This window comes from Geotrypetes seraphini, chromosome 9, assembly GCF_902459505.1.
Source record: "Geotrypetes seraphini chromosome 9, aGeoSer1.1, whole genome shotgun sequence".
Taxonomy (NCBI): domain Eukaryota; kingdom Metazoa; phylum Chordata; class Amphibia; order Gymnophiona; family Dermophiidae; genus Geotrypetes; species Geotrypetes seraphini.
The window spans coordinates 185,146,730-185,174,703 of record NC_047092.1 but is presented as its reverse complement, the minus strand read 5'-3'; the positions used below and the strand labels follow the sequence as shown (position 1 = coordinate 185,174,703).

The 27,974-nt window shown below is 43.9% G+C and overlaps 1 protein-coding gene across 3 annotated transcripts; it reads left to right on the top strand.

Annotated features, from left to right (window-relative positions):
* On the top strand, window positions 1–27,939 carry SLC51A (solute carrier family 51 subunit alpha). Of its 3 annotated transcripts, none has more exons than XM_033957538.1 (9): window positions 1–276; window positions 14,489–14,583; window positions 15,283–15,437; window positions 16,977–17,050; window positions 20,627–20,785; window positions 25,230–25,341; window positions 26,222–26,368; window positions 27,219–27,324; window positions 27,575–27,939. In XM_033957538.1, exons 1-9 carry the CDS (start codon window positions 233–235, stop codon window positions 27,718–27,720), a joined length of 1,038 nt encoding a protein of 345 aa, XP_033813429.1. In that variant the 5' UTR covers window positions 1–232; the 3' UTR covers window positions 27,721–27,939. The 3 variants fall into 3 exon arrangements, with proteins under 3 accessions (XP_033813429.1, XP_033813428.1, XP_033813430.1); XM_033957537.1 differs by lacking the exon at window positions 1–276 and adding an exon at window positions 5,291–5,479; XM_033957539.1 differs by lacking the exon at window positions 1–276 and adding an exon at window positions 8,027–8,260.
* The last annotated feature ends 35 nt before the right edge of the window (window positions 27,940–27,974 follow it).

Here is a 27,974-nt window from a genome sequence, read left to right as displayed (position 1 = left end):
GCAAAATGGCATTTAATTGAGGGGGACATTGCTTTTGGGGGGAAATAGGGAGGAGTCCTCTCTTTCATGTCCCTGGCTCTCTCCCTCCCTTCTTTTCCTCTGTCTTGATCCCTGGACCACGCCACCCTCCCTCTGGTTCAATTCTTGGTCCAGCCCACTCTCTCCAGCTTGATCCTTGTCCTTTTCTTTCATCTTCATCTTCATCTTCTTATTTTCTCTTTTTGCTAACTTCATGAATCCAGTTGGACCGGTTCGGCAGAGGTACCCTACTGACAGGTAATCCGGAGTAGCCTACACGGCAATATTTCTTTACAGAAAAGGCAGTGGAGGTGTATAGCAGCGAGGACTGTTTCTAAATTCAGGAAAACCTGGGAGAAGTGTTGGAGATCTCTAAGGGCTGGGCTAGAGAATGTCATTGGGACAAATTTGTCCCCATCCCGGCCGAAACTCAATTTCTCCATCCCAATGAGTTTTGTCGCTGTTCCTGTCTCTGCCCCTTTCCTCTAAGCTCTGCCTTAACCGCACAAGCCTCGAACACTTATGATTTTAAAGTGTTTGAGGCTTGTGCAGACGAGACTGGAGCTTGCAGGAATGGGGCAGGGAGAGGAAAATGAGTTCCCGCGGGGATGGGAAAAACTTTGTTCCCCATGTCAATCTCCACACTGGGCTGCTGGTCTGGATGGTCAGACTGGATAGGCTAGGAAAGGAAGTAGCCCCAGTACTTAGAGCAGGGGTCGACAAGCGTTTGTTTGTTTTTTAAAGCAGAGAGACAATTTATCCTAAAAATGTGACCCAAGATTTAAAAAGAACTGCAATGGGTACAGAAGGGAGTTTGAGATATTCCATGTCTCTCACTTTCTCTTCCCTCCCCAAGGTCTTGGTTCTGTCCCCTCTTTCTCCCCAACCCTCGCAGGTCTCTGCACCTCAGAGGTCGCTGCACCTCTCTTCCAAACCCTCGCAGGTCTCTGCTCCCTTACTCCCCTGCCTGCTCCCTCCCTCCCACAACCCATAGCAAAGGTTCTCTGCCCTCTCCAGGCCCTGCCCCTTTAATCTCCCTCCCAGCCCCATGATCCCCCCCTGGGCCTACTGAGGTACCTAGTGGTCCAGAAGCATCTTCGTGGCAGGAGCACAGCCCTCTTGCTCCTGCCTCCACGTGGATGCCTTCCAAAATGGCTACTGTGACTTTTTGTGGCTGCTCATGGCATTTCCTGTAGTACTGCGAGCTGCCACGCAAAGTCATGGCAGCCTGAAGACCCCCTGCTGGACCACCAGGTACCTTAGACATGGGAGGGGATCATAGGGTTGGGAGGGAGATTAAGGGGTTGGGACCTGGAAAGCCGTAGCCACAGGGCAGAAGAGCTGCATGTGCCTTGTGAGCAACAGGTTGCCGACCCCTGGCTTAGAGTATGGACTGAGAACTTCACATGCCAGGCTTTGAATCGTGACACTCCTTATGATGTGGGAAGGGAAAGGGAATGGGGGATTTGTATGCCGCTTTTTTGTGGCTTTGTCATTCAAAGCTGACATTCAAAGTGGTGGGCACTGGAGGACTGAGTGACTTGCACCGGGATTTGATCTCACAACCTCTAGGTGCAGAGGCAACAGCTCTACCAGTGAGCCACACCTCCGGTCTGTCCCAGTATGGCGACTCTTATGTGAGCCAAGTCTAGGACAATCAAGCCACTGTGACATCACTGCTGAGGTTGGCTCTTAGGTATTGGTGGAATGAGGCATTATGACATCACAATCTCAGCTCTCTGGAATGTTGCTACTCTTTGAGTTTCTGCCAGATACTTGGGACCTGGGTTGGCCACTGTTGAAAACAGGATCCTGGGCTTTTTTTGTGGCTTTGGCATTTCAAAGCTGACATTCAAAGCGATGGGAACTGGAGGATTAAGTGGCTTGCCCAGGGTCACAGGGAGGAGCACCAGGATTTGATCCCTCAACCTCAGGGTGCAGAGGCAGCAGCTCAACCAGTGAGCCCCACCTTCCTCCATCTGACTCTAGTACTCAGCTTGTAAGCTCCTGAGGGAAGAGATGCATTGTACCTGAAGACTTATCACACATGTCTGGTAGTGCTAAAAAGTTAATTAAGCATGTTTGGGGGTTTTTTGTCATTGTTTCCTATGTGTCTATATATTAGCAGAATATCTCTTCTCAATCAGACATGCAGAAGACAGAGTAAAGAATAAATGACCACAAACGAGAAATTGAAATATGCAGGAAAAAAAAAAATCTAAACTAGGTAGACTCCTACATGCGATACAAAACTGTGAGAAATACAAACGTCGGGGGTGGAAGAGAGGGGGGCATCAGTATAACGGAGGGAAAGGGCATCAATAAGCCTGATGCCGCTACCTGGAAGTTATCTGGGCACCGGTCAATATTCAGACTAGCGCCCAGTTAGCTCAGTGTCTAAAGTTAGGACAGCCTTTTTGCTGACTTAACTTTAACAGCGGACTTAACTGGTTAGTGGTCTTCTGAATATTGCTGCTAACTGGTTACATTCTGGCTCCACCCAGGCTCCTCTCAAGCTCCGCCCTCAGATCACCCCAACATTGACCAGAGCAGAAGTGGTTAGTGCTGACATCTAGTGGCATTGCGTGGGTAAGTTAAGCAGGAAGCAGATAGCAGTAATGACAGATTTAGTCTTTATTTTAGTTGTGTCTTATGGTTTTAGACATGGCAAACTGAAATATGTATGTTGGAATGTAAACTGCCTAGAATGACAAAGATAGTGTGAAAGATATATTTTGTAAATACAGTACATAAATAAATAAGAGATTTAACTGGGCAGGAGGCTCTCCTATCTAATTAAATAGCATTGAAAATTAACTAGTAAATGTATAGTTTCTGTTCCAGATCATCAATTTTGTGCTGAGAAATGTTGAGCTTTGCATTAACTTTTTGCAAATCTCTGGTATTAAAAAAGGGATGGTTAACAAGACTAAGAATGTCATAATGTCCCTGTATCGCTCCATGATGCGATCTCATTTGGAGTATTGCATTCAGTTCTGGTCTCCTTATCTCAAGAAAGATTTAGTGGCACTAGAAAAGGTTCAAAGAGCGACCAAGATGGTAAAGGGGATGAAACTCCTCTTGTATGAAGAATGACTAAAACGGTTAGGGCTCTTCAGCTTGGAAAAGAGATGGCTGAGGGGAGATAGGATTGAAGTCTACAAAATCCGGAGTGGAGTAGAACGGGTACAAGTGGATTGATTTTTCACTCCGTCAAAAATGACAAAAACTAGGGGACACTCGATGAAGGTACAGGGAAATACTTTTAAAACCAATAGGAGGAAATTTTTTTTCACTCAGAGGTTAAGCTCTGGAATGCGTTGCCAGAGGATGTGGTAAGAGCGGATAGCGTAGCTGGTTTTAAGAAAGGTTTGGACAAGTTCCTGGAGGAAAAGTCCATAGTCTGTTATTGAGAAAGACATGGGGGAAGCCACTGCTTGCCCTGCATTGGTAGCATGGAATATTGCTACACTTAGTGACCTGGATTGACCACCGTGAGAATGGGCTAGTGGGCTATTCTTATGTTCTTATGCTCTGAGTTGTAAGCATGTCTTTAAGTGTCTGAATCTCCTTTAGGCTTGGATCTTGTACAGTACTTTCGATTTGTCCTTTTTGAGCCATTTTGTCAGGGGTCAGAGGTAGGGTTGGCAGACGTCCAGGAAAACCCAGACACGTCCTCTTTGTAGAGGACTGTCCAGGTGTCTGGACGGAGTTTATAAAACCCAGCTTCTGAGCATGCACGGATGACATCACACACAGCCGTGCATGTTCCAGGCCCTCCAGTCACGGCAAGAGCTTGTCAAGGAAGAAGAGAGGAGGTTTGTGGGGGTGGGGGTGGGGTTGGGAAGAGCTGGAGATGAATGGGGTGCAAGCGAAGACAGAACTGGGTGGGGTTGGAGTGAATGGGGCGGGACTGGAGGCGGAACAGGGCAGAGCCATGTATGTGGGGTTTTTGCGGCCTGGTCAAAGTACTGTTTTCTGTCTTTTTAGTCCAGAAGAAACGGAATACTGCTGGTCTGATTTAGAATTATTTGCTGGTAAATTTGATTTATTTTTTTATTTTTTTCAAATCTATCTAAAATGTTTGATTTGATCGCAAAATCCAAATCCAATGCGATTTACATTGAGTTAAAAATTAGGTTAAGATAAAAACCAAAAAACAAGGCAATTAGTACTAATTGTAAGAAAATAATATGTTTGAAAAAGTGGTTTAAGTACAATTCGAAAACAAATAAAAAGGGATGGGTAAAGAAACAAGAGGTTGGGGAAAGTTACCCACTTAATTCTCACTTGGCGGTGTTCCTAGTCCAATGTAAAATCTTAAAACTTAAATGAATCAGCTACAAGCCAACTTTTTAGGAGACTTTTAAACTTGCTGAGTAATTTTTCTTCTCTTATGTTGATCGGGAGCAAATTCCAAATTTGAGGGGAATTCGCTCCCGATCAACATAATGCCATTGTACAGAGCCATGGTGAGACCTCATCTGGAATACTGTGTGCAATTCTGGAGGCCACATTACCGTAAGGATGTGCTCAGAATTGAATCGGTTCAGCGGATGGCCACCAGGATGGTCTCGGGGCTAAAGGGTCTCCCGTACGAAGAAAGACTGAGCAAATTGCAGCTCTACACTCTCGAAGAGCGTAGGGAGAGGGGAGACATGATTGAGACATTTAAGTACATCACGGGACGTATCGAGGTGGAAGATGATATCTTTCTTCTCAAGGGACCCTCGACCACAAGAGGACATCCACTCAAACTCAAGGGAGGGAAGTTTCGTGGAGACGCCAGGAAGTACTTCTTCACGGAGAGAGTGATTGAGCATTGGAACGAGCTTCCAGTGCAGGTGGTCGAGGCACACAGCATCCTAGACTTCAAGAACAAATGGGATACCTATGTGGGATCCCTACGAGGTCATGCTAAGGGATAGGGTCACTAGGACTTGAATGAGCGGGTCAGTAGAGTGACAGTATAATTACAATTATATTTTAGGGGGTCAGTAGACTTAAGAGGGTGGGTAAATAGTGTGGGCAGACTTGATGGGCTATAGCCCTTATCTGCCGTCATCTTTCTATGTTTCTAAGAGAAGAAATTTGATGAAAAAATCCAGTTATTTTCTAGCAAAATCGAGTCTGTTCACAGGAGCCACTTCTGTCTAGGCCAAGCTCCTTCCATCTGGTAAACATATAAGTGCCACAGACCACCACTAACCCTGCCTCTTGTATATGCATCATTTTACAGGTGTATACTGGGAGAAAACCAGTTTTCACAGCAAATTGTGGTACATCCTCGCCCCCTCCTCTCCGAGATGCCAAAGCAACTCCCTGCTGAGCTGCTTCCTTCCTCCTGACACTGCAGAAGTGAGCTGGAAGTCAGTGGCAGGGGGACTCCCTGAGCACCATCAGTTCTTATGCAAACTCAGTATGCGGGAGGAGTTCTGGCCATTGAACGCATGCAGTCCAGGTTTGGAGGGAGCCTTTCTTTAATGAGGCAAAAGTCCACACTTTCTTCCACTTTTAGCCACAGTGAGAGGAGGCATTTCCTGGGACATGTTTACTGTAGGTCGATGGAAAATGCAGGACACATATGTGAGAAGTCCAAAAAGAGACTTATTATATATAAGGTAGACCAGTGGTCTCAAACTCGCAGCCCGCCAGGTACTCTTTTGAGGCCCTCTGTATGTTTATCATAATCACAAGAGCCAGAAATGACAATATTATTATTAAGACTTAGCCAAAAGGAAAGATTTATAACCTATAAAGAGTTTTACCTCATGCAAAATGGTCATTTCTTTAACTCTTTTTTTCTGAGGCCTTCCAAGTGCCTACAAATCCAAAACGTGGTCCTGCAAAGCCTTTGAGTTGGAGACCACTGAGCTAGACAGAGGCCCCCCTGCCTTCATACACACAGACGCCCACCCAGAAACTTATACCTGCTTCTGGGACGGTGTAAATGTGCATTTCTATGCTTCCCCTCCCAGATTTGCGCAAGAAAATTTGGGCACCATTTTGAATTGTGTGACTTAATTGGTTAATGAGCCAGCTAAAGGCACCGTTTACAGAATATGGGCCTTAGCGCCTAAATGTTAGGGGCTGTTTGTGCTCTAAGCACAGGAATGTCACATTCACGCTTGTGAGTCCTATGCGCATGCACAGCGGGATTCCATAATGTGCGCAAGTTGTATAGTGCATGGGGTTACCAGATGTCTGGGCATTTGTCTGGGTTTTGGAAAACCCTGACGAGCTCCGGCCGCATCTGGAGGGCCTCTGAGCATGGGCGGACGATGTCACACACAACTGCGCATGCTCCGGGCCCTCCGGATGCGGCTGGAGCTCGTCCGGAAGAAGAGAGGAGGCTTTGTGGGGAATTGAGCAGGGCTGGGGGCAGAACAGAGTGGGGTCATGTGTCCCAATAGTGCATAACTGCAAGGGGGGTTCACAGGGAGAGGTGCAAGGGTGGGGCATTGACTGGTTATAGAATACGGTCATTTATGCATTAAAGTGCCACCTTTAGTGTGCATTACATGCCTGCCGTAGACATGGCGTAAGTGCGCACACCTTCCAAGTTCTGCTAATACTCTGTAATGGGGTGGCAAGTCAAATGCGCGCAAGACAAAAGCGCGTGGACTATTGCGCGCAGACAACTGAGCACAAGACAATTGACCACCACGATTAGTGTGAACCATTCGCGCTCAGTTGTCTTGCACTCATTTATGATGCGCTCCCTTGTCTTCGCACATTTGACTATGAACCCTGTAATGGTCACCCTGACGCTGTTATAGAATTTGTACTCAGTGTGTTATATTTTAGCTCCTAACCTGTAGTGTCCTTTGAAGAATTGCCCTAGAGGACGACCAAAACCATTTTATTTTTGTTTGATCTGAAAACAAATCTGCAACTGAAACTAAAACTGTCCCAGTCCCCAAACAAGAATAGCCCTCACTCTCTCCACTAGGCCCCAAACAGAAGGAGCCCCTCCCTTTCCACCTTGATCCCCCGCCCCCTCCCCCCCAGGCCTACTGTATCATTGGTGGCCTAGTGGCTAGATATGGCAAGAGTAATCCACTGACAAAATGGCTGCCTGGACTGCAGCATTCTCATACAACTAATATGGGAGGTCACGGCAGCCATTTTGAGACTGGAGCCTACGTTGGTAGGGAGTGACTGAGGATCGCAACTACCTGTGGGTCCAGAAGGGGGCTCTTTGTGTTTGGGACGGAGTGGGTTCCTTGTGTCAGAGGAGGGAGCGGGGGCTGGGGGCTGCACAGCACAGTTTTGCTTTGAACAAGAAATACATCAGCTGAAACCGAAACAAGACCAAATTACATTACATTGCTCTTTGTATAACGCATGACCTTACCGTTCTAGGCGGTTTACAACCAGAAGAAGCTGAGACAGTCCCAGGAAATACAAATTTGCAAATTGTCCAATTCTAATTTTGTAAAATTTTGTCAAAGAGATGTTTTTCAGAAGTTTTCTAAAATGTGTATAAGACACAGCATTGACTAATAGCCAGCTCAATTCTTTGTCTCTGATTGCTGCCTGAAAAGAGAGTAGTCCAGCAAAACCTCTTTTATATCTCCAGTTCTTAACAGATGTTTCGGGATAGTTTTGGTGCTGAAGTTGACTGAAACCAAAATTCAGTTGGCCTCTAATTGACCCTCCACTTGCACATTTTCCCACCAGAATAAGCAGGTGGAAGTGACACCCCACAGAAAACAGCCACAGCACATTTTAAAACAGATGCAAAAAGCCTTGTTTTATTACTTTGGTAAAGGTGACAGAACTGCCAAGAGAGCCAGTTTCAGGAGTGAGACTTTTGGCCAGTGTGGTCTTTGTAGTCCCTGATTCTAGCCTTTGAAACCAGGGCCGAAAATCTCCTCCCTTGAACTGGGTAACTTGGCAGCTCTGAAACACTCGTGGCTAATGGAATTTCAGGATTCCCTCTGTAACCTCTGCTTTGCTGTAAGCTCCTACCTGCCTCCACATTCTCTTGGTAACTGTGCTCCTGCCTGGAAGAGCTGAGAGTGGACGTCTGCGGTAAAGAAACTGGAGGCAATGCCCTCTAATGTCCACCCATGAAGTCCAGCCTGCAGCACGACAATGACCAGAGATACAATGACCTTAGAAAAAGATTAGAGTTCACTATGCAAAATCCTCGTTGAGAAGAGAAGACTCCAGGTCGGGAAGAGCAGAGCACGAGAGGCAGAATGGCGTCTTCGGCTGAGATCAAGGCAGACCAGAGGTAGCAGGCTTCTTCTTTTCTTTCTTCACTCATTCTTCTCCTCGGTCTAGGAGCATAACTGTGCTGTTTCATTAATTTGCAAATAACATAGCTACAGTAATTTGTAAACTGCAAGTATTGCTAAAGACACAGCTGGAACCACATACAACATAATTATTTGACTGACAAAATGACATAAAACTAGGATCTTCCTGTGACTAGAAATACTTTGCATGGGATGTAGAGCATACAAGGGCTTTGAAGACTAACTCTCTCCATTACTAATGCGTAGCATGGGTTTTAGCGCCGGCAGCGGTGGTAACTACTCCGATGCTCATAGAATTCCTATGAGCGTCGGAGCAGTTACTGCCACTGCCGGCACTAAAACTCACTCTATGGGTTAGTAAAGGAGGGGGTAAGTGTTATTATTACATGATAAGCCTTTATTGTGTTCTACCACGAGGATTCTTCTACAGATTCCTGAGTGGAATAGAACAGGTACAAGTGGATCAATTTTTCACTCTGTCAAAAATTACAGAGACTAGGGGACACTCGATGAAGTTACAGGGAAAAACTTTTAAAACCAATAGGAGGAAATATTGTTTTCACTCAGAGAATAGTTAAGCGCTGGAACGCGTTGCCAGAGGTTATGGTAAGAGCGGATAGCGAAGCTGGTTTTAAGAACTGTTTGGACAAGTTCCTGGAGGAAAAGTCCATAGTCTGTTATTGGGAAAGACATGGGGGAAGCCACTGCTTGCTGTGGATTGGTAGTATGGAATGTTTCTACTCTTTGGTGTTCCGGAATCTTGATACTCTTTGGGGATTCCGGATGGAATGTTGCACTCTTTGGGGTTCCAGAATCTTGCTTACTCTGAGATAATGGAATGTTGCTGCTCCTTGGGTTTTGGCCAGGTACTAGGGACCTGGATTGGCCACTGTGAGAACAGGCTACTGGGCTTGATGGAGCATTGGTCTGACCCAGTAAGGCTATTCTTATGCTCTTAGGTGCCATTGATTTGTGTCCGAGTCCTAGCGACTTGATGAACTACAGATCTGGTTTTGTGCTAGTCTTCCAACGTTATCCCCATGGTTGTTGACGACATGTCCAGCCATCTGATTGCAGGTCGCCCTCTTCACCTGGTCCCTTTGATCTTTCCACAAGAATAAGGTCTCCAAAAAGGCTACTTTGGCACATTCCATGACATTAAGCAGCTAAACTGGACAGACAAATCACAGACTACAAAACCTTCAAGAAAGATGCTAAGACCCTGTTCTTCAAAAAATACATAAAACCTATCTAACACGTCTAGTTCCTACCCAAACCCCTACCCACTCTATACCCTTAAAATGCTCTAATATGCCCCCCAACTACCCAACTAATGCTAAATACCGCTATTTACCCAACACTTACCACCTTAGATCTTGACAACTCCCTGGTAATTCTTATTACCCAAACATTTATCACCTTAAGATCTCAACAACTTTTTGATAATCCATATGTAACTCTTACAACATCTCTTATATTATTCATGTAAATTTGTATGTAATTTCTGAAAACTTTTATGTAATGCGCCTTGAACTGCAAGGTATTGGTGGAATAGAAATCACTAATGTAATGTAATGTAATAGAATTAAGAACCTCACTTCTAAGCCAGGGTATGTGGAGTAGGATCTCAGTCTCTCAGACTTCCTGCTAGCACTCACCAAGGGACTTGCATGTTGCCAAAGAGAGCCTCCTTTTGCAGGTCATAGGATGCAATATGAATAGGCATGCTTGGAAATTGCTTTTAATCGGGCCTGTAGCAACCAATATTCCCCCTATTTATATCCCACTTTCTAGCAGCAATGCTTAGTAGACACATGTACCAGGGCTCCCTCTGGAATCCTCTACATCCAGCCAGTAGGCGTCTCCATTCTTGTATCACTGCTTCCACGGAGCCAGGCCCTCAGTATGGCAATAAGCCATCGGACCAGTCCGAAAGTTATCATCTTAAAATACAGAAGAATGTTATTGGTCTTACCAGATATCTGTACTATACAGATGAGTTTCACTTGCTCTCTGACTTTTCAGTAGTTACTCAGGCTTAACCTGGAGGATCTTTAGAGAAGGGGGGGATGACTCTCTAGCATTAGAGAAATAATACATTAAAACATAAGCAAAACCGCTGGCAGAGGTGTTAGGAGACACATCACAGAACTCCCTGACTGCCCCCCCCCCTAGCAATTTCAAAAAGATCCTATAACTGATCACTTATCTTGTTACTTTGGCAGGCAGGATTTCGTGTGGAGGAAGGAAATAACTTGATTGAAACGAACTTGAAATTGGAACTGCTGGATTTTTGGGGAGATGTTTGGACATTCACGTATTTCACTTCTATTCACATTTTGAGGAATTACAACCGCTGGCGAAGTCTTTTGGGATTTCTACACTGACACAATTAATTCATTCCCCGCCTGCCAAAGTAAGAAAATAAGTGATCAGTTATAGGATCTTTTTGAAATTGCAATGGAGGGGGATAGGCAGGGAGTTCTGTGATGTGCCAGCGGTTGTGGTGTTAATTTAACTGAGCACTATGTTTCACTAATTAATTAATTAAAAAATTTATATACTGTATATTAACTATACGATTTACATAGGTTACGATTATAACAAGTTATAGACCGCAATTACCTCTCAGTTCAGTGCGGTTGACAAAAGAGTAAAAAAACTGTACATTCACAGTGAATTATAATCTCATTTTTAAAACCTGTCAAATAAGTCCATAGTCTGGAACATTATCTCCTGCTGTTGCGGGATCAGTCTTGCAGGAAGAGCTATACTATACTGTACACCACATACAGACACAATTGCAGAAAAGCTCTCAGAAAAAACCTTAACAATTGATTTTTCTGCATTTTCTTACAATTCCTCCTCCCAGCGCAGTGTCGCAAAATTCCAGGCAACGCATTCCAAAGCTTAGCATCGCTGCACCAACGCTAACATGAGAGATTGACATCTTGCCCTCTAGTTTCCCATCTCAGACGCCTTCTAGGCCAGTGTATCGCAAACTGTGCGTCTCCTGAGATTTCCGGTGTGCCGCAACTCAGCAGCGAGAGGCACGTCCTGTAGGCAATCAGCAGGCGCCAGTGCCTCTTCCCTGCTGGCACCGCCCCACTGGCAGCTCAGGGCCCATCAGGAGGGCCTTGGCACATGCCCCAAGCGCCTCTCACCCTCACCATATCACTGTGCCTAGCTGGAGGTGCCATATATAGAATGGCGTTTAAGCAGGTTTTTTGACACCAATTTTTTTAGGTGTGTTATATAGAATTCAGTCCATAATGTACAAGTGCATTGCATTGGCAGTAATTTTCCATACAATTGGGGAAATGCGCCCTTAATTTTGGTGCTTTGTTATTGCATTGAGACTAACCAGCCTGGCTTCAGTGTGATGTAAACCCCCCTCAAGTGGGAGTCTGGGAAGAGAATCACTAGAACAAGGAATGGAAACTGGAAAGGTAGTGTATCAGCATCTCTTTTTTTTACACTGCCTTACACGATAAAATATGAATCCAAAGCCCTTTAGAACCAAACAAAAACAGAATATCAAATGTATAGGGACTGGACTAGGAATCAAATGTTTTTGTAAGATGGGATGTAGCATGAAATCTTCCTGTTTTCATGGGGAAGCATTCCATTGGTCATTGTGGTGGTTTGTGATGTCATAAAAGGGCACAGTGACACAATCTGGCTCGGAATCTTCTGGCTGTTGTCATAGGGAAGCACTCCATTGATTTCTCTTTCTTTGTGGTGGCCTGTGATGTCATTCTGTATAAGGACACTGCAAATAATTGTAGTGTGACTTTGAAACTAGCTTTGATCTGTCCTTGAAGCTCAAGGCCAAAAGCCAAGGGGCTGAGGCATCTGAACTATCCCCTGATTTCACAACGCTGTCCTCACCCTGCCAAGGTGGAAAAATAACTCAGAATGCAGAAAGCGATACTATACATTTCTCAGAGTCAGGGCTGTAGCACCAGGATACGGGTTAATTGGGGACACCATGGGTATAAAACTACTCAGTTAAAAAAACAAACCCAAAAACCTTACCATGGCAAAATCTGGAAACAGACAAAGGTTTCCCCTGCACTGCTAAAACCACTTACTAGACCTACTGAAGAAAGATCCTGATATACCTACATAAGAACATAAGAGTTGCAATACTGAAACAGACTGAAGGTCCATCAAGCCCAAAATCCTGTTTCCTACAGTGGCCAACCAAGGTCCCAAGTACCTGGCAAGATCCTAAGTAGTATAACAGATTTTATGTTGCCGCTGGCCTGTCCTGGAAGCAGCCTCTTTGCAGGTCCCACCTACATGGGAACAGAAAGTCACTGCAGAGAGGTGGCCTCCAGGGCAAGCTGGAAGCAGCAGGACCCTTCGTTGCCACTGGTGGCTATCTGAAAATTGAATTACAGCAGCCAGGGAGGAGGTAGGTGGGGGAGTCAGGAGCTAGAGAGAGAGGTCTTGAGAGGAAGCAGCATCAGAGGTAAGATGAAGATCGGAGGGCTGAAGAATCAACATGGGTAGGGAAGGAGCTGGAGAAACAGCATGGATGGAGGGAGAGCTGGAGAAGCATTATGGAAAGGAGAGAGCTGGAGAAAACAATAGGAGAGGAGGTTGGAAGGAAAGAGAGAGGGGGGGAGGGTTTGGGGGTTAGAAGGACAGAGAGAAAGAAAGAAACACCTATAGGAGAGGGGGTTGGAGGGAGGGAGATAGAGAGAGAACATAGAATATGATGGCAAAGACCAAATGGTCCATCCAGTCTGCCCATCTACAGCATCCACTATCTCTTCCTCTCCCTAAGAAATCCCACGTGCCTGTCCCAAGCTTTCTTGAATTCAGACACAGTCTTTGTCTCCACCACCTCTGCTGGAAGACTATTCCATGTATCTACTACCCATTTCTGTAAAACAGTATTTCCTTAGATTGCTATTGAGCCCATCACCTCTTAACCTCATTCTATGTCCTATCACTCTGGAATTTCCTTATAATTGAAAGAGACTTGCCTTATGCGTATTTATGCCACATACATTAGGTATTTAAACGTCTCTATCATATCTCCCCTCTTCCGCCTTTCCTCCAAAGTATATAGATTGAGATCTTTAAGTCTGTCCCCATACGCCTTATGATGAAGACCATATACCATTTTAGTAGCCTTCCTTTGGACCCACTCCATCCTTTTTATATCTTTTTGAAGGTGCAGCCTCCAGAATTGTATATAATATTCTAAAGGAAATGGATGAAAGGTGGGAAGGTCTATGGGTAGAGTGTGGGCGGAGTCATGTGTCCTCTGGTTTTCTCTTCACAAACATGGTAACCCTAGATACAGTATGATTGCTGATAGATACATTGCATTTGCCTAATATATTCAGTTTGGTTATGGTTTTGACAATTTTAGGAATATATTACCCATTGATTGTGATTTATGTATTCAGTTTACCGTATTGTATTCAGCTCCTGATGCAGCTCTTGAGGGGGTAAAACATGGCCACGTTGGGCTTCCAGAGAGTATTTGATGTTTCCAGTTTGTCTACAATAAATTTTACATTCATTTTACCATGTTAGTCTGCTCTAGGTTGTGGTTTTTTTGCTGGTCTGGATCTCATAGATCTTGAGGATCATTTACTATTTGGGATTTTTGGGGGGACCTTCCTTTTAAGTTCTTGAAAATGGTTCCTGTTTCAGGCCTGTACTAGAGTGTTCATGATATTTCTGGGGTCTGCTTCCTGTCTGGGGCCTATTTCCTGTCTCATACCTGCATTGTTCTATTCCTGATATTCTCCTGCTTCCTGTAGAGGACGTACTGTACAATACATTGTGGTATCTCCGTAACCTTTGGACACAAGCCTGCAGCAGAGCTTCCAAATGATAACCCAGTTTTTGAAGGAACAATTATGACCATTCTTGGCTTTTTTAGCCATTCCCAAATGCATTCTGCTATTGCCGTTTGGATTTATCATGGAAGAAGCAGGGCTAGAAATACCCCAGTGCAATGGGGTATAAATTCCTTATTGAAAAATGATAAAAGCCTTTTTTTCAGACAATCCTATGTCTTTGGACCTCCATGGTACCCCCCCAAATCACTGCACCTTGGTTCATTTACAGTGAGGCTACAGATAGGGGATGAGGTTGTCGAGTTGATGGTTTCAGTGCTGTCTACATTTATCATTAGCGGGTTGTTAATCATTTATTTGGACCTTTCTCGTTTGTAGAGTGCCTTGGAATATTACCAACCTACTTATTACCAACTATAGTGTGCCCAAAGCGTGTTTCTCACAACCTCCAACCACAGCACAACTTGTACGCGGTAAGTCTGGGAGAGTCCAGCCTGCTGGATTATATCAGTTGACAGCCATCTATGTTACATAGAAACCTGATGGCAGATAAAGGCCAAATGGCCCATCCTGTTTGCCCTTATAAATCAGAGAACAAATTCACATCAAGTTGTATTGAATTACCAGACCTCAAATACCCAAGGCACTACTTGACTAATTTTTCATGCCCTTACTGGGGTGGTAAATTCATCATTGGTCTTGGTAAAGTGACTTGTGCTATGAAAATTTATTTAAATATTTATAATATCAATTTTCAATAAAGTGCAATGAGTGCCTAAGGTGTTTCATCAGGGGCGATGCCTCCTTAAATTATTGCACCAAAACTTGATCAATATTTTGAAAATTGTGAAAATCCTAGCAAACTCTATAGTTTTTAATTAATAATATTTTTATTAATTAAAAACTACAGAGTTTGCTAGGACTTTCACAATTTTCAAAATATTGATCAAGTTTTATTTTTCAGGCCTAGCCCCTGATGAAACAAAGCGTGAAACGGTTGGGAGCCGTCGGGCACAAAAGATAAGTGCTCTCCTTTTTAAGCACCTTATATACTCATTATACTTTATTTATATTTATTGAAAATGCATCATGCAAGACCTTATGAAAGAACTGTCATTAATGCATGGGTCGAAGTTGAACAAAGTAACTTGTTTTTCTTTCTTTTGCTCCAGAGCTGAACACACTGGAACTTTCCATCTTCGGGATCCTGACTTTCCTCACCGTGCTATCACTCATCATCTTTATAGAGAATGCAGTTTATTTGTCCAAGAAAATTCGCTGTTCCTTTAAGCAGAAAACTCTCATTTGGAGTAGCTCAGTGCCCACCGTGAGTTGGAGTTTTTATCTGTGGTTGGGGAATTAATCTTCTGCGGTGCATCTTCCATTGCAGGGACTGAATGGTGTTCTGGTACTATGAATGTGTTTCATTGAGTCCGACGTTAAAAAAATGTTTTTTTATAATAGTGGAACCAAAATAGGTACAGTGTTATGAAATACTTGAATTTGTGTGCACAGCACTTACTCCAGCTTTTGGCAAAGAACCCTTTACAGAATACGGTCTTCGCACGGATCGTAACAGGGCCTAACTTTGGACACCATGTCACATGTCCTCCACCATCCAGCTGCCCAGAGATGAGGCACAAATAGAATACAGAACAAATAAAGTGCTCCCGCCTGAATGCATCCGTGAATAGATACCTATGTCTTTAAATGCAGTGAAAGGATCCAGCCTTTCTCTTCCCTCCCTGCAATGTTTCTTACGGCTGAGGTAGGGGATGAGTTTTCAGGTCTCTGATCCTTGTTTCCCATAGGAGGCGACTGGCTCTACTTCTCTTTGGGAGGGCCAAAGTGGAAGATCCTCACGCCCTGGAATTTATTATCTCATGCTTCCTAGGAATGTTCCATTCAGTTCCAGAAACCGTTCAACTCAGAGCAAAAATACAAATGCATATTTGTGTTAACACCGTTAATGCTTATAATAACTTGGTCTTATTGCATAAAATGGAGCTGCGGTGGAATAATGCTTCATAGCATTAGAGCACATTAATAACTCTAGCTGATGGTCTCTTCCTCCCTGTCTTCTACAGTCTGGTGGAGAGGTAAAGCTGGAATCAGACACAAAGTCAGAGAAACTTCTTTGAAGTGGAGAAGATCTGGTAACCTTAGTCCATAGGCAACAGGATGTGTTGGGCTATCAGGGCCAGAATGAGACGATTCATCTTGTCCGCGCTGAATCATTCTCTCCACCTCTCCCTGTCACTGTTGGTGCCGGCATCAGGGCCTCTCCTCCTCTCCACCCCACTCCCCTATACCTGCAAGCAGCATCTACCACACCTTGTTTACACAGGCCGTGGCTCCCTTCTGACATACCACAGGACCAGGACATCATGTCAGGGAGAGCCGAGGCCAGTGCAAGCAGGAGGAGGAGCAAGATACTGCTCGCACCAGCAAACTTTTCAAGAGTAATGCAATGGCAGAAACTGTGGCAGCAGAGGGACATTTGATCAGTGTGGAAGAGTAAAGGGGCATCACTCCCCCAAACAAGGTCAGGTGCTGCTATGATGCCCCTGATCTGAGAGCCAGGTATAGAAAGATTCATTGTGGTCAATTCAGCATTGAAACAGCCTCGCTGAGTCATCCTAGACCCCACTGGAGCCAAGGCACTACCAATTTGTGCCCAACATAGCATCAGCAACTAGAAAGCTTGCAGAGGTGGGGGAAGGGAAGAGGCAGGAGATTGGTGTATTTGTCCCTGCAGCCAAAGAGGTGATCCACTGTCCCTGCCTTGCTCCACTGGTGGAGAAAGTCCGTTTATCAAGATTCCCTTCCAGAGAATGCTTTAACCACCTCTTCATTCCTTTCCCAGGTCATCTCCGTTCTCTCCTGCTTTGGGCTCTGGTTCCCAAGCTCCATGATGTTTGTGGATATGGGCATTAACGCGTGAGTAACAGTACCAGATCATTTTGTTTTAACTCTGCAAGAAAGGACTACAGCAATGCAGAAAGCATTGCATTCAGGGCTGGGCTTTTGGGATGGAGATTATGGAAACTATGAGTGTGGAAATTTTATATACAGTCATGTGAAAAATTCAGTTCTTTCTTAAGAAATGTTCACATAATCGATGGCAAATCTTTTTTTGTATTTATCTCAGGAAAAGAAAGTGATGTAATTGCAGGTAAACAACAAAAAATGTCCTTCATTTACTCATGAAACAAAAGATATCCACAAAAATGTGTATTCTAACTGAAGAATACATTAGAACACCCTAATAGCTAGTGTTACCCCTTTCAGCTGAAATAACTGCAGCGAGACGCTTCTAGTGGCCATCTACCAGTCTCTGACATCGGTCTGAGGAAAGTTTGGCAGAACTCTTTCAGCTGCGAGATATTTGAGGGGTTTCTTGCATGTACAGCCCGTTTCAAATCACCCCACAGCATCTCAATGGGATTAAGATTAGGGCTTTGACTCGGCCACTCCAGGACTCTCCATTTCTTGGTTTTCAACCAGTCCTTGGTGGATTTACTGGTATGCTTTGGGTCATTGTCGTGTTGCAGGGTCCAGTTCCGCTTCCGCTTTAATTTTCTTAAAGATGGTCCCACATGTTCCTCAAACACCCTCTGATACAAGGTAGAATTCATGGTGGATTCTATGCTGCAGCAAAGCATCCCCAAACCATAACACTTCCACCTCCATGCTTCATAGTTGGCATGGCGGCAGGAAAGAGTGGGCATCTGTCTCATTGCTGGGGGTGGGATTGCTTGATCCCAGTGATCGGCACATGCAAAATGTGATCGGCACATGCAAAATGCACCAGTGATCGGCACATGCAAATTTACCTACTCTCCGCAAACCTCATATGCATGCATGTTTTTTAGGAACGACTCACCTTTTTCAAATTGTTACAATAGCTGCGACAGATTTTAGTGCGAACATTTGAAAATCTTCCCCTATGTGTCGGCACTGACATGTGTCTGTTGGTAGTTCAAAAACTACCAGGGTGGAGACGTGTTTGCCATGTCTGTAGGCTTCCAACTAGGCACAGAGCTTACAATTGGTTGCCACAATTGAATTTTGGGGGAAAAAGATCAAGGGGATTAAGGTGATAACCCCTCCCTAATGAATCCTGTAGCATGCTGCCCCAAACTAGCACTTTTAGGAAACCTAGATGTGCCAGAGAGCCAATGTACAGCGGCGCGGTAAGGGAGGTAGGGGTACATACCTCCCCAGGTGCCATCTTGGTGGGAGCACAGCACCTCTCCAACTCCTCTCCCCCAGCATGAGCAACTTCCTCAGCCTGCAGCTCGCGCCTGCCTGGCTCCTCTCTGAAATCACTTTCTGGTCGCAGGGCCAGGAAGTGACGTCAGAGGGAAAGCCAACGCCAGCGCGTGCAGAAGGCTAGAGGAGCTGCTCACACCGGTGAAGATTTAAAGAAGTATAGGGGAAGGGAGAACACGAGTGTAGCATGGGGGGAGGGGCAAGGGGTACCCCCCCCAGGTGCCTTTTGCCCTCGCTAGGCCACTGCCAGTGTAAACCCTGATGTTGATCTCGGTGCATGCAGACAGACCTTCTGAAATGTAGTTAGGGTTACCAGATGTCTAGGGGTCTGTCCGGGTTTCGAAAAGCTTCCTATCAAAATCGTGTCATTGCGTCGTATCCGCGCACGTGCGGATGCTGTCTGGGGGTGGGACTGGGCGGGCATGGCCATGGGTCCGGATTTTCTTTTGGGAAAATCTGGTAATCCTAAAGCTAGTGCTGCCCAAACCATGTCCCCTTCTCATTTGCAGGCATTAATTTACATGTGTAAATCCTGGTGTTCTAAAGCTTTCAACTCTTAACTCCCACTCACTGCTGTCCGATACCTAGACCCACTATAATCTCCCCAACCTTAAAATGTCCTGTCTAAATTAGATTATAAGCTCTTCTGAGCAGGGACTGTCTATCGTACATTGAAATGTACAGCGCTGCGTACGCCTTTCTGGCACTATAGAAATAGTAGCAGTAAGAGGAGGGTTTGCTATGTCTATATGATAATGCACATTGAAATTGTGAATAAGGCTTCTACAATAACGTCCTACACCTTTTCTGTCATTGAAGTCTACCCTGAGATGGTAAGACAAATCAATATACCATCCATAAGTTGTTCACATTTCTATGTAGATTTATTATTTGTCTTAAATATGTCTCAAGAAGTCCACAGTTGAACTGAATCACAGGCTTTGCTTCTATAAAACAAGGCTCATCGTGTTCTTCAGCCAAAAAGACTAAAACCTGCCCAATCTTCATAAGAACAATCAAGTTGCCTTATGGGGTCAGACCAAGTGTCCTTCTTATGTGAGTCTTGGCTGAGCATTCGCCAGAACCAGCCTAAGTCTCCCATTCCCCACCCCCTATTCCCGTCCTCTCCAGAAGACAATCAAGACCTCTCAGGAAGTACGGCAAGCTGCTTCTAGAAAGTGTGACAGCTATTTAAGGGGGCAGGAATGAGTCCGCAGGTGTTTGGTTCTAGCTCTGAGTACTGTATTTAAGTAGAAGAAAAAGGGTGGAGATAATTCCAAGATGCTTCTGCTTGAACACCACAAGCGCCCTCTGTTGGAAACCAAGCAGCATCACAGCTCCCTCTTAAAGGGACAGCAGATTGAGAGTGTGCTTGGGCACCAAACAATAATCACAGACTGATTTAGGTAGTTAGAGGGGCATAATAAAAAAAAACATCCAAGTCCAGGTGCCCAAAGGCGGCAGCAGGGAAATGTCCTTTCTCGAAAAAAATGTGTTTTTTGGTTTGGGTTTTTTTTTTTGAGAATTGCCTACTTGTATATTCAGGCATTTAATTGCCCAGACCGCCACTACATCTATCTTTATAACATATTCCCAACCAAAAATTTGGCCAAGTCCTCAAATGCCTTTAACAAGATCTTTTAGGCATAGGAGAGGCCAGTCCTTCGCCTAAAAGCACAATTTTTTAACTGGCATCTGTCATGAGCACTAGTTAGAGAATTGGGGAACCCATCCCATCCCCTCCCCCCGTGATGCCCAATCCCTCCTGCTGGACACCCCCGAAGCTGCCTGCAATGCCTGGGCTGCTAAACTCATCATGGCAGCCGTGATCAGCTCAGCGTCAACCCGATTGGAACTTATACCTATTTGACTTTGTCTAAGTCAAAACATATAAGTTCCATCCAGGCAACCTCATCAAACTTTCTATTATCGCTGCAGGACAACTAAGTTTGGTTGGCCCACATCCCACCTTAGCCACTTTTCGCTCTGGATGCACAGAGGCAGTCAGAGGCCTAAAATGCCTCTAGATACGTCTTAAAACCTGTTTCCATTATCAGCACTTGGACGACCTTACTTGTATGCAGTGTGGGCATGGCCATTCCTGGGCAGTGGATTGAATTTGGGGGAAAGCACCTAAATTGTCTTTCTCCAATTTGCACTTGTCACCTAGATGTCTGATTATAAAATCAAGCCTTATGGGTTCTGTTTAGTGTTCCTCTCTCTCTCTCTCTTGTTTTTTAGCTATTTCTCCATTAACTTCTATTTGATATTGATGATCATGATCCAGGGTTTTGGTGGAAAGGAAGCACTGGTGAAAACCTTAGAAAACAAGGCCCTGGTCATCAGTACTGGCCCCTGCTGCTGCTGTTGCCCCTGCTTACCTCGAATGAAAATGACCATGTAAGAGCTTATGAATTTTGTTCTCATAAGACCTCAGCAGGTGAGCCTTGTCTCTAAAATGAAGGCAAGGTGGTTTAGAGACAGGCACGATTATTTCTATTAAAAAAAAAAAAGATATATATACCTTCTTGCTCAGAGGTAGCTCAGATGCCAGTGCTGTGAATATGGTAGGGATAGAAGAGAATACAAACTGCAGTCACTTTGGTAGACAGCCAGGAAAAAGAAATACTCTACTGCTTCTTGACCCTAGTAAAAGGAGCGACTCCAGAACCATGCACATGGTCCACAATTCATCAGTCATCTAGGGTACCACCACTACATGGAGAGACCAGGGTCAAAATTTAAATTTTACAGTGCATGGGGACACAGAATTTTTTTTGATGTCTTGCAAATTTTGCTGGCTGTGGGAATTATGACAAAACTTGCTCAAAACCACAGAAGAAAGCCTGGATGTGGGCTAAAGTAAAGATCTTGTATGAAGCAAAGTTGAGTATGGTAGGTTAACAGAAGTGATGCAGATCATCACTGTAGCAGATTCAGGGAAGGCTTGAAACAGATATGGAAAGCAGTAGTGGGTAAAGGCAAGTGGATGGGGTGGATGAGATAGGATATGGGAATTGACCCAGAGTAGGAACAATTGAAACATGATGGCAGATAAAGGTCAAATGGCTCATCCAGTCAGCCCATCCGCAGAATCCACTATTTCTTCCTCTTCCTATAGGCTAAGACTCTTAACACTTGCGTTGTGAGGTCATAGAGCTTTATGGTTATAGAAACATGATGGCAGATAAAGGCCAAATGGCCCATCCACTATCTCCTCCTCTCCCTATAGGCTAAGGCTCTTTACACCTGTATTCTGAGGTCACAGAGCTTTACGGTTATAGAAACATAGAACAGTAGAAGTTTAAAGCACACTCATTCATACAAAAATTGGAGGAAAACGCCTCAAAAATCCCAGTGTGCAACAGGACCAGTTTCTATCATGGACAAAAAGCCTCCAAATGAAACTGAAGAATCTTTTGTTCAAGTCAAGACAAGACAATTTCAAAGTCTCTACACCAATTATCTGTAAAGCAATTTAGACAAACACTTATCTAAATTGCTCTACAGATAATTGGTTGACTGAAATTGTTTTGCCATGCTAGCTCAGACTATGGACCAGGTAAAGCTCTGGGCCAGGGTTCTGGGCGCTAAAGGGCGCCAAATGCCTGGGCTGTGATATCACCCAGCCCCTAGGCTGGCAGTGGCAAGGCTTGTTTACTTGCTCCCTCTCTCAGCTCTTACCCAAGTGCAGCTGTTCGGCAGCATTGCAGCGATTCCCAACTCTCAACGGGTGTTGTGACTCCTCCCACCAGTCCTCAAGACCTTTCCCCCACAAGGCAGCAGGCCTATGAAAGCACTTAGGCCTGCCCCTTTGTTGGAGCTGGCCTCCGATTGGTGGAACTGCTGGCCAGGTGCAATTGCAAGGCACACTGGGATTGAATGCTCAAAATCCAATCACAATGTGCTTTCTAGAAAGGCGTGGGATGCTGCAGCATTTAAAGTGCTTCAGCATCTACCATAATCTGTCTTTGCTGAGTTGTCATGGTCCTCGGAGGTGCTCCTATGCTCCTGCCGTTGCCTGCTGATACTGGCTACATCTCCATGAAGTCTTAGACTGCCGTGCGGTGCTGCCCTGCCTGCCTGCCTGGATCCACAGCTGCTGTGCAATGCCTGCCTGTCTAGTCTCTAACAAGTTTTAGGTAAGGGGGTCTGGTCTCTTGGTCTGAGTCCTGGGAAGGGGAAAGAGGAGGTAGTAGAAGCTGCTGTATGGAGGATGGGGAGATAATGGGAGCTGGAAGTTTGCTGACTGCTGGAGGGAGGGAGGGAGGATGGAGAAAATATTCAGGGGCAGGAAGGAGAAAATATTTGTGGGAAGGGGCTGAAAAGAGGGAAGGTGGCAAGACAAAGAGTGTTGTTAGGAAGGGAGATTTTTTTTGGGGGGGGGCATTAGAGGAAGATGCTGTTTCACATAGGGGTGATTTTTCAGGTCAGAGGGATGGATGCTGCTATGCTTAGTGGAAGATGTGGGGGTGATGTTTCCATTCTGATATTTCCTTACCTAGTTTCAGTTTTCTGGATATCCACAGTGAATACGCAAGAGGTTTGCATGTTATTTGCAAATCTCCCATGTCCAGAAAACCAGAATGCCAAAGTATGTCCTGGGGGCTGTGTTGAGAAACACATGGTTACATTAGTGGATTGCATTTGGCTTAGCTTCAGTTTTGAAACATTTGTTTATTGACTTGGCTTCTGTTTTGAAACTGATTTTGGTTTGTTTCCTCACCTACTCCTTTTGGACACTGACCAGTCCAGTTTTCTGGATATCCAGTGAATACACTGGCTAAAATGCATTGCCCTTGTTATATGCAAACCTCTCATGTGCCTTCAAGATGGCTATCCAGAAACCCAGAATGCCAGGTATGTCTTGGGGGCTGGGTTGAGAAACACATGGTTACATTATTGGATTGCATTAGACTTGGCTTCTGTTTTGAAACATTTGCTTTTGTTTCTTGTATTGGGTTTGATTTATTTTCTCACCTACTCCTTTTGGACACGGACCAATCCAGTTTTCTAGCTAGCCAAATGAGAGGTTTGAATGCTTAAGCATTGCCTTTGTTATATGCAAACCTCCCATGTGCCTTTGAGATAGATATCCAGAAAACCAGAATGCCAAGGTAGGTCCTGGGGAGTGGGCTGTGGAACCCTGCCTCAGCCCACGTTAGCAAATGATCAGGGCATCTCACCTCACTAGACATTTGCAGTACCTGGAGCAGTGGAGGGTTAAGTGATATGCCCAGGGTCACAAAGAGCCAAATTGAATAAGCTATTAATATTTGCTTCTACTTTGTTCCAGCCACCTTCACCAGGCATGAGGGTCTCCAGTACAATTGAATTGAATTTATATCCCTCTTAATCACAAAGTTCCAAGTGGGTTACAATAAAATATAATACACTATTTAAAAATGTATAAACCGATAAAGACATCTTAAAATATAATCATACTATCCAATCTATTTAATCAAAAATATTTGTAAAATAACCGTTTTTATCGCTTTCCTAAAAAGCCCCATGTTAGACAAGTTTCTTATTTCAGTGGGCAGAGAATTTCTAAACTTTGCAGCTTTTCTCTTTGTAGAGAGCAAATTACAAGCAGTGATAGGTTCATGAGTAATCTAAGAAAATATTATTTTTTTTTTTTGTACAGAAAGGGTGGTATATGCATGAAATAGCCTCCCAGTAGAGGTAGTGGAAATAAAGACTGTCTATTAGGGATCTGTTAGGGAGAGGAAATATTGGATGCTGCAGATGGGAAAGACTGGATGGGCCATTTGGCCTTTATCTGCCATCATGTTTCTATGACCTCACAATGCAGGTGCAAAGAGCCTTAACCTATAGGAAGAGGAGATGCAAATGTTAAGAGCCTTAGCCAATAGGGAGAGGAGGAGATAGTGGATGCTCTGGATGGGCCATTTGGCCTTTATCTGCCATCATGTTTCTATGACCTCACAATGCAGGTGTAAAGAGCCTTAACCTATAGGAAGAGGAGATGCAAATGTTAAGAGCCTTAGCCAATAGGGAGAGGAGGAGATAGTGGATGCTGCGGTTGGGCCATTTGGTCTTTATCTGCCGTCATGTTTCTATACCCATAAAGCTCTCTGACCTCACAATGCAGGTGTAGAGTCTTAGCCTATAGGAAGAGGAGATGCAAATGTTAAGAGCCTTAGCCAATAGAAAGATGAGAGAGTGGATGCTCTGGATGGGCCATTTGGTCTTTATCTGCCATCATGTTTCTATGTAAGCTCTATGGGCCAGATTCTCCAAACAGCACAGTAATAAGCAGACACCTAAGCAGTGTTGATTGTGTATCACACACAATGGTGCTGTTTGGAGAATTGCAGCTTTATGAAAGGCAGGTGCCAGAAACATATGCCAGGGCTTTAAAGGCCTACATTTCACGAGAATTGCGGCTACAGAATTGCCTAATGCCACATCCAGCATTAACTATGTCTACAGTGGCCGTAGGCGCCGCAAGGCACCTCCTTAGTTAAGAGAACAGTGCCATTTTTGGAGACACCCGCAGATAGCTCCATTTTTAAAGTGACGTTTTAACTGGTTTTTAATCACACAAGATACCACAAACACTTCAGCACCCGGAAGAAAAAGATGAAATTATCCAACCTTCTGTGTGCTCAAACTGAGCCATAAACTAGAACAAAAAATGAATTCTTTCTCCAAAAACTTATAGCTCAATAAGTTGGTGCCACCAGTCTCTGTAATCTCTGCTCTGCATGAACACGATTTGCAGTTATTACTTTGGCTATGAAATATTCAAGGAGTAAAGAGAAAATGGAATTAAAAAAGGCATACATGTGCGTACATAATTCATTTTTACCCTTTGCAGGCAAAAATTGAATCTATTTATCCTGGGAGTTTGCCAGTTGGTTTTTCTAAAGCCAGTGTTTACCATTATTGCCATAATTTTGTGGTCAAATGGGTCCTATGATGTTGAAGATGTGAGTATGAAAGCTTTTCTCTGGGATAAATTTTCAAACAGTGGCTCGGCACTTCAATTAAACAGGTACCTAAGCTTTCTGCAGAAAATGTGCTTAAACTTAGTCCTGCAGTTCCATTTGCCTAGATTTAGGAAACTAGTGAAAATTGATGTCTATATTTACGCACTTGGGGCCAGATTCTACAAAAGCCACCCTACCGCCACCTAACTTAATTGGTTTAAGTGGTACAATAATTGGTCATAAACCAAAAAGAAACAGGAAAGTCGTACCCCACGCAGAAGATGCACAAGCAGAAAAAAGTGAGGACGAAAGGATAGTCCTCACTTTTTTCTGCTTGTGCAATTGGTCTTGCCATTAAAACCCAATTAAACCCTTCTGCCATATGGTATCGGTGGATTTTACAGACACCTCCCCCTAAACGCTACAGCGAAAGGGTACTGCTGTAGGGATTTAGAAAGTTTGAATATGGACTTAGGATAACGATGTTGGCTTCTGTTCAATTGTCAGTGATGCTCAGCTAAGTACAAGATATAAAAAAAACTTTGATATTGAAAGATAGTACATTAAAAATTATATGGGTGCTTTTTGCCTATTATAGGAAGAGGAACATATGATTTTCTATTTATCTTGATGTAAAATTTTTTCTCTGACCTAAGATGAATAGTGGACTTACTTGCTTTCAGCTGTGGCTGTTATGTTAAGCTCTCTAAATTTTCTTTTGAAAGACTTCAATAAATATTTTCTGAATTTAATTCACTTGGACTCAGTATTTAGATTATTTGGTCGCCCTGCTCTTTGTCGTTTACAGGGTTGTTCCTCTTTTTGTACTTTTTCATTAGAAGCTTTGCCATAAATAACTCCTCTAGCTTTTTTTCCCCAGATTTCCCTGACAAGTTCTTGTGTCTGGATTGGAACTTTCCTTGGAGTATCCATGATCATCGCTCTGTGGCCCCTTGGGATCCTTTTTAGGCAAGCAAAAGTACATTTGGCAGAGCAAAACATGGGAACCAAATTTGCTCTTTTCCAGGTAATGTTGTTTATGGAGGTGACGGATACTTTTGTGACTTGCCACTTGGCTTCATCAAGAGAGTTTTGCAAAACATTACTGGTGACAGTCAAGCTACAAAAAGCCGATATGCAATATTGTTTATCAGAACAATAATCATAACTGGTTAGAGCAGGCAAGATGGAAGTAAAACTAAAGAAATATGGTTGTTTAATTTCTACAAATTTTTATCTGCTTAACGTAGGTGATGAGTGGTTTATTAAATGCAGAGCACAATGTTTAAAACCCTGTAGATTGAGCGGCATGGAGTATTCATACAGATGGTTGACCATTGCTAGCTCAATATAAAGCTGCACTATTTAGCTGCTACTTTAATAGTTAAGCAGTTTAGGGAAGACGTTCTCCAATTGTATTATTTGTTCCTTAACCTTTATTTTGCCCTATTGCGCATGACTTGCTTTGGGCTCGCAAGCAGTGTCATTCATGGTAGTCAGGAACCTGCAGGTCTGTTAAACCACAGGCTGCCGACTCCAGTGGTACATCAAGATAAAGCTCACCATTTATTACATCTTGGTAACTTTTCCCTTAATCTGAGACATTCCATTTTGTTGCTGAGGCTGAAAATGCCATTGTCCTTGAGCGGCACCCTCTGTGGATAAGTCCTTTTCAATATTTGGCCCCATATTTTTAGCTGTTCATTGGTTTTCTGAAATCTTACATTCCTCCATCTGTCTGACTTCCTGCACTGCAAAAGCCTGAAGACGTGCCCAGAAGCAGGGCATGGCCTCCCATGCTTTCAGATTTCAACTTTCTGTACTTGACAGTGTTGTGCAAACGGGAAATCATTTGTTGCCTTTTGGTGCTGCTCTAGATTCTCTTGATCCTGACCACACTTCAGAACTCCATATTTTCGATCCTAGCAAGCAATGGACAAATCGCCTGCTCCGGTCTCTATTCTTCCAAAGCAAGAGCTCAGTGTAAGAACAGACTTACATCTAACGCTGCTAACTTTCTTACCCTTTGGCTCTTACAGTATAGGGCAAATATTAAGCAGTTTCTCTGTAAAGCTACTAGCTGCAGTATTGTATACCGCAAAGTGTAGCAGCTGCATGCCTCTTCTGTTGTGTTCTTCCTGCTTCAGCTGCATTATTTGGTCCTTAGAATTAGCTGGGCTGCTGCCAAAGCAATCTTTCTAACGTGTTTCTTTTTCTGTTTGCTCTGCTCAAGTGATGCACAACCATTTGCTGATCGTGGAGACCTTCCTTTTGGCCACTGTTGTAAGGACAAAATACAGAAAGCGGGATGAGAAAGCAGGCTATGGCAGATTGCCTGTTATAGCAGTAGATGACAACACCGCAGTAATAAAAGTGTAGCAAAAGGACCTGTTTTGTCACAACAATAATTTGGAGAAAAAAACCAACAAGCCAAAGAAATCTTACAGGTATAAAAGTCAGTCAGTTTTGAAATTGTCAGCCAAAACGTGTTAAATTTGGAGCATTAAAACTGATTAAAGCCTTATGGACATGGGATATTTGTTTGTTTATTATTATCCTGTTGATATTCCTTATTTTTCTGTTTGTATTACCTTGTAACTAAAAACAATAAAAATATTGAACTCAAAAAAAAA

Excerpts from the sequence above, each read along its gene's own strand:
- SLC51A (XM_033957537.1), top strand. The coding sequence starts at position 5,427 with ATGCAAACTCAGTATGCGGGAGGAGTTCTGGCCATTGAACGCATGCAG. Across the intron at positions 5,480-14,488 it reads ATTGAACGCATGCAGTCCAG|AGTGCCTTGGAATATTACCA; the intron begins GTTTGGAGGGAG and ends TCTCGTTTGTAG. Across the intron at positions 26,369-27,218 it reads CCAAATTTGCTCTTTTCCAG|ATTCTCTTGATCCTGACCAC; the intron begins GTAATGTTGTTT and ends GTGCTGCTCTAG.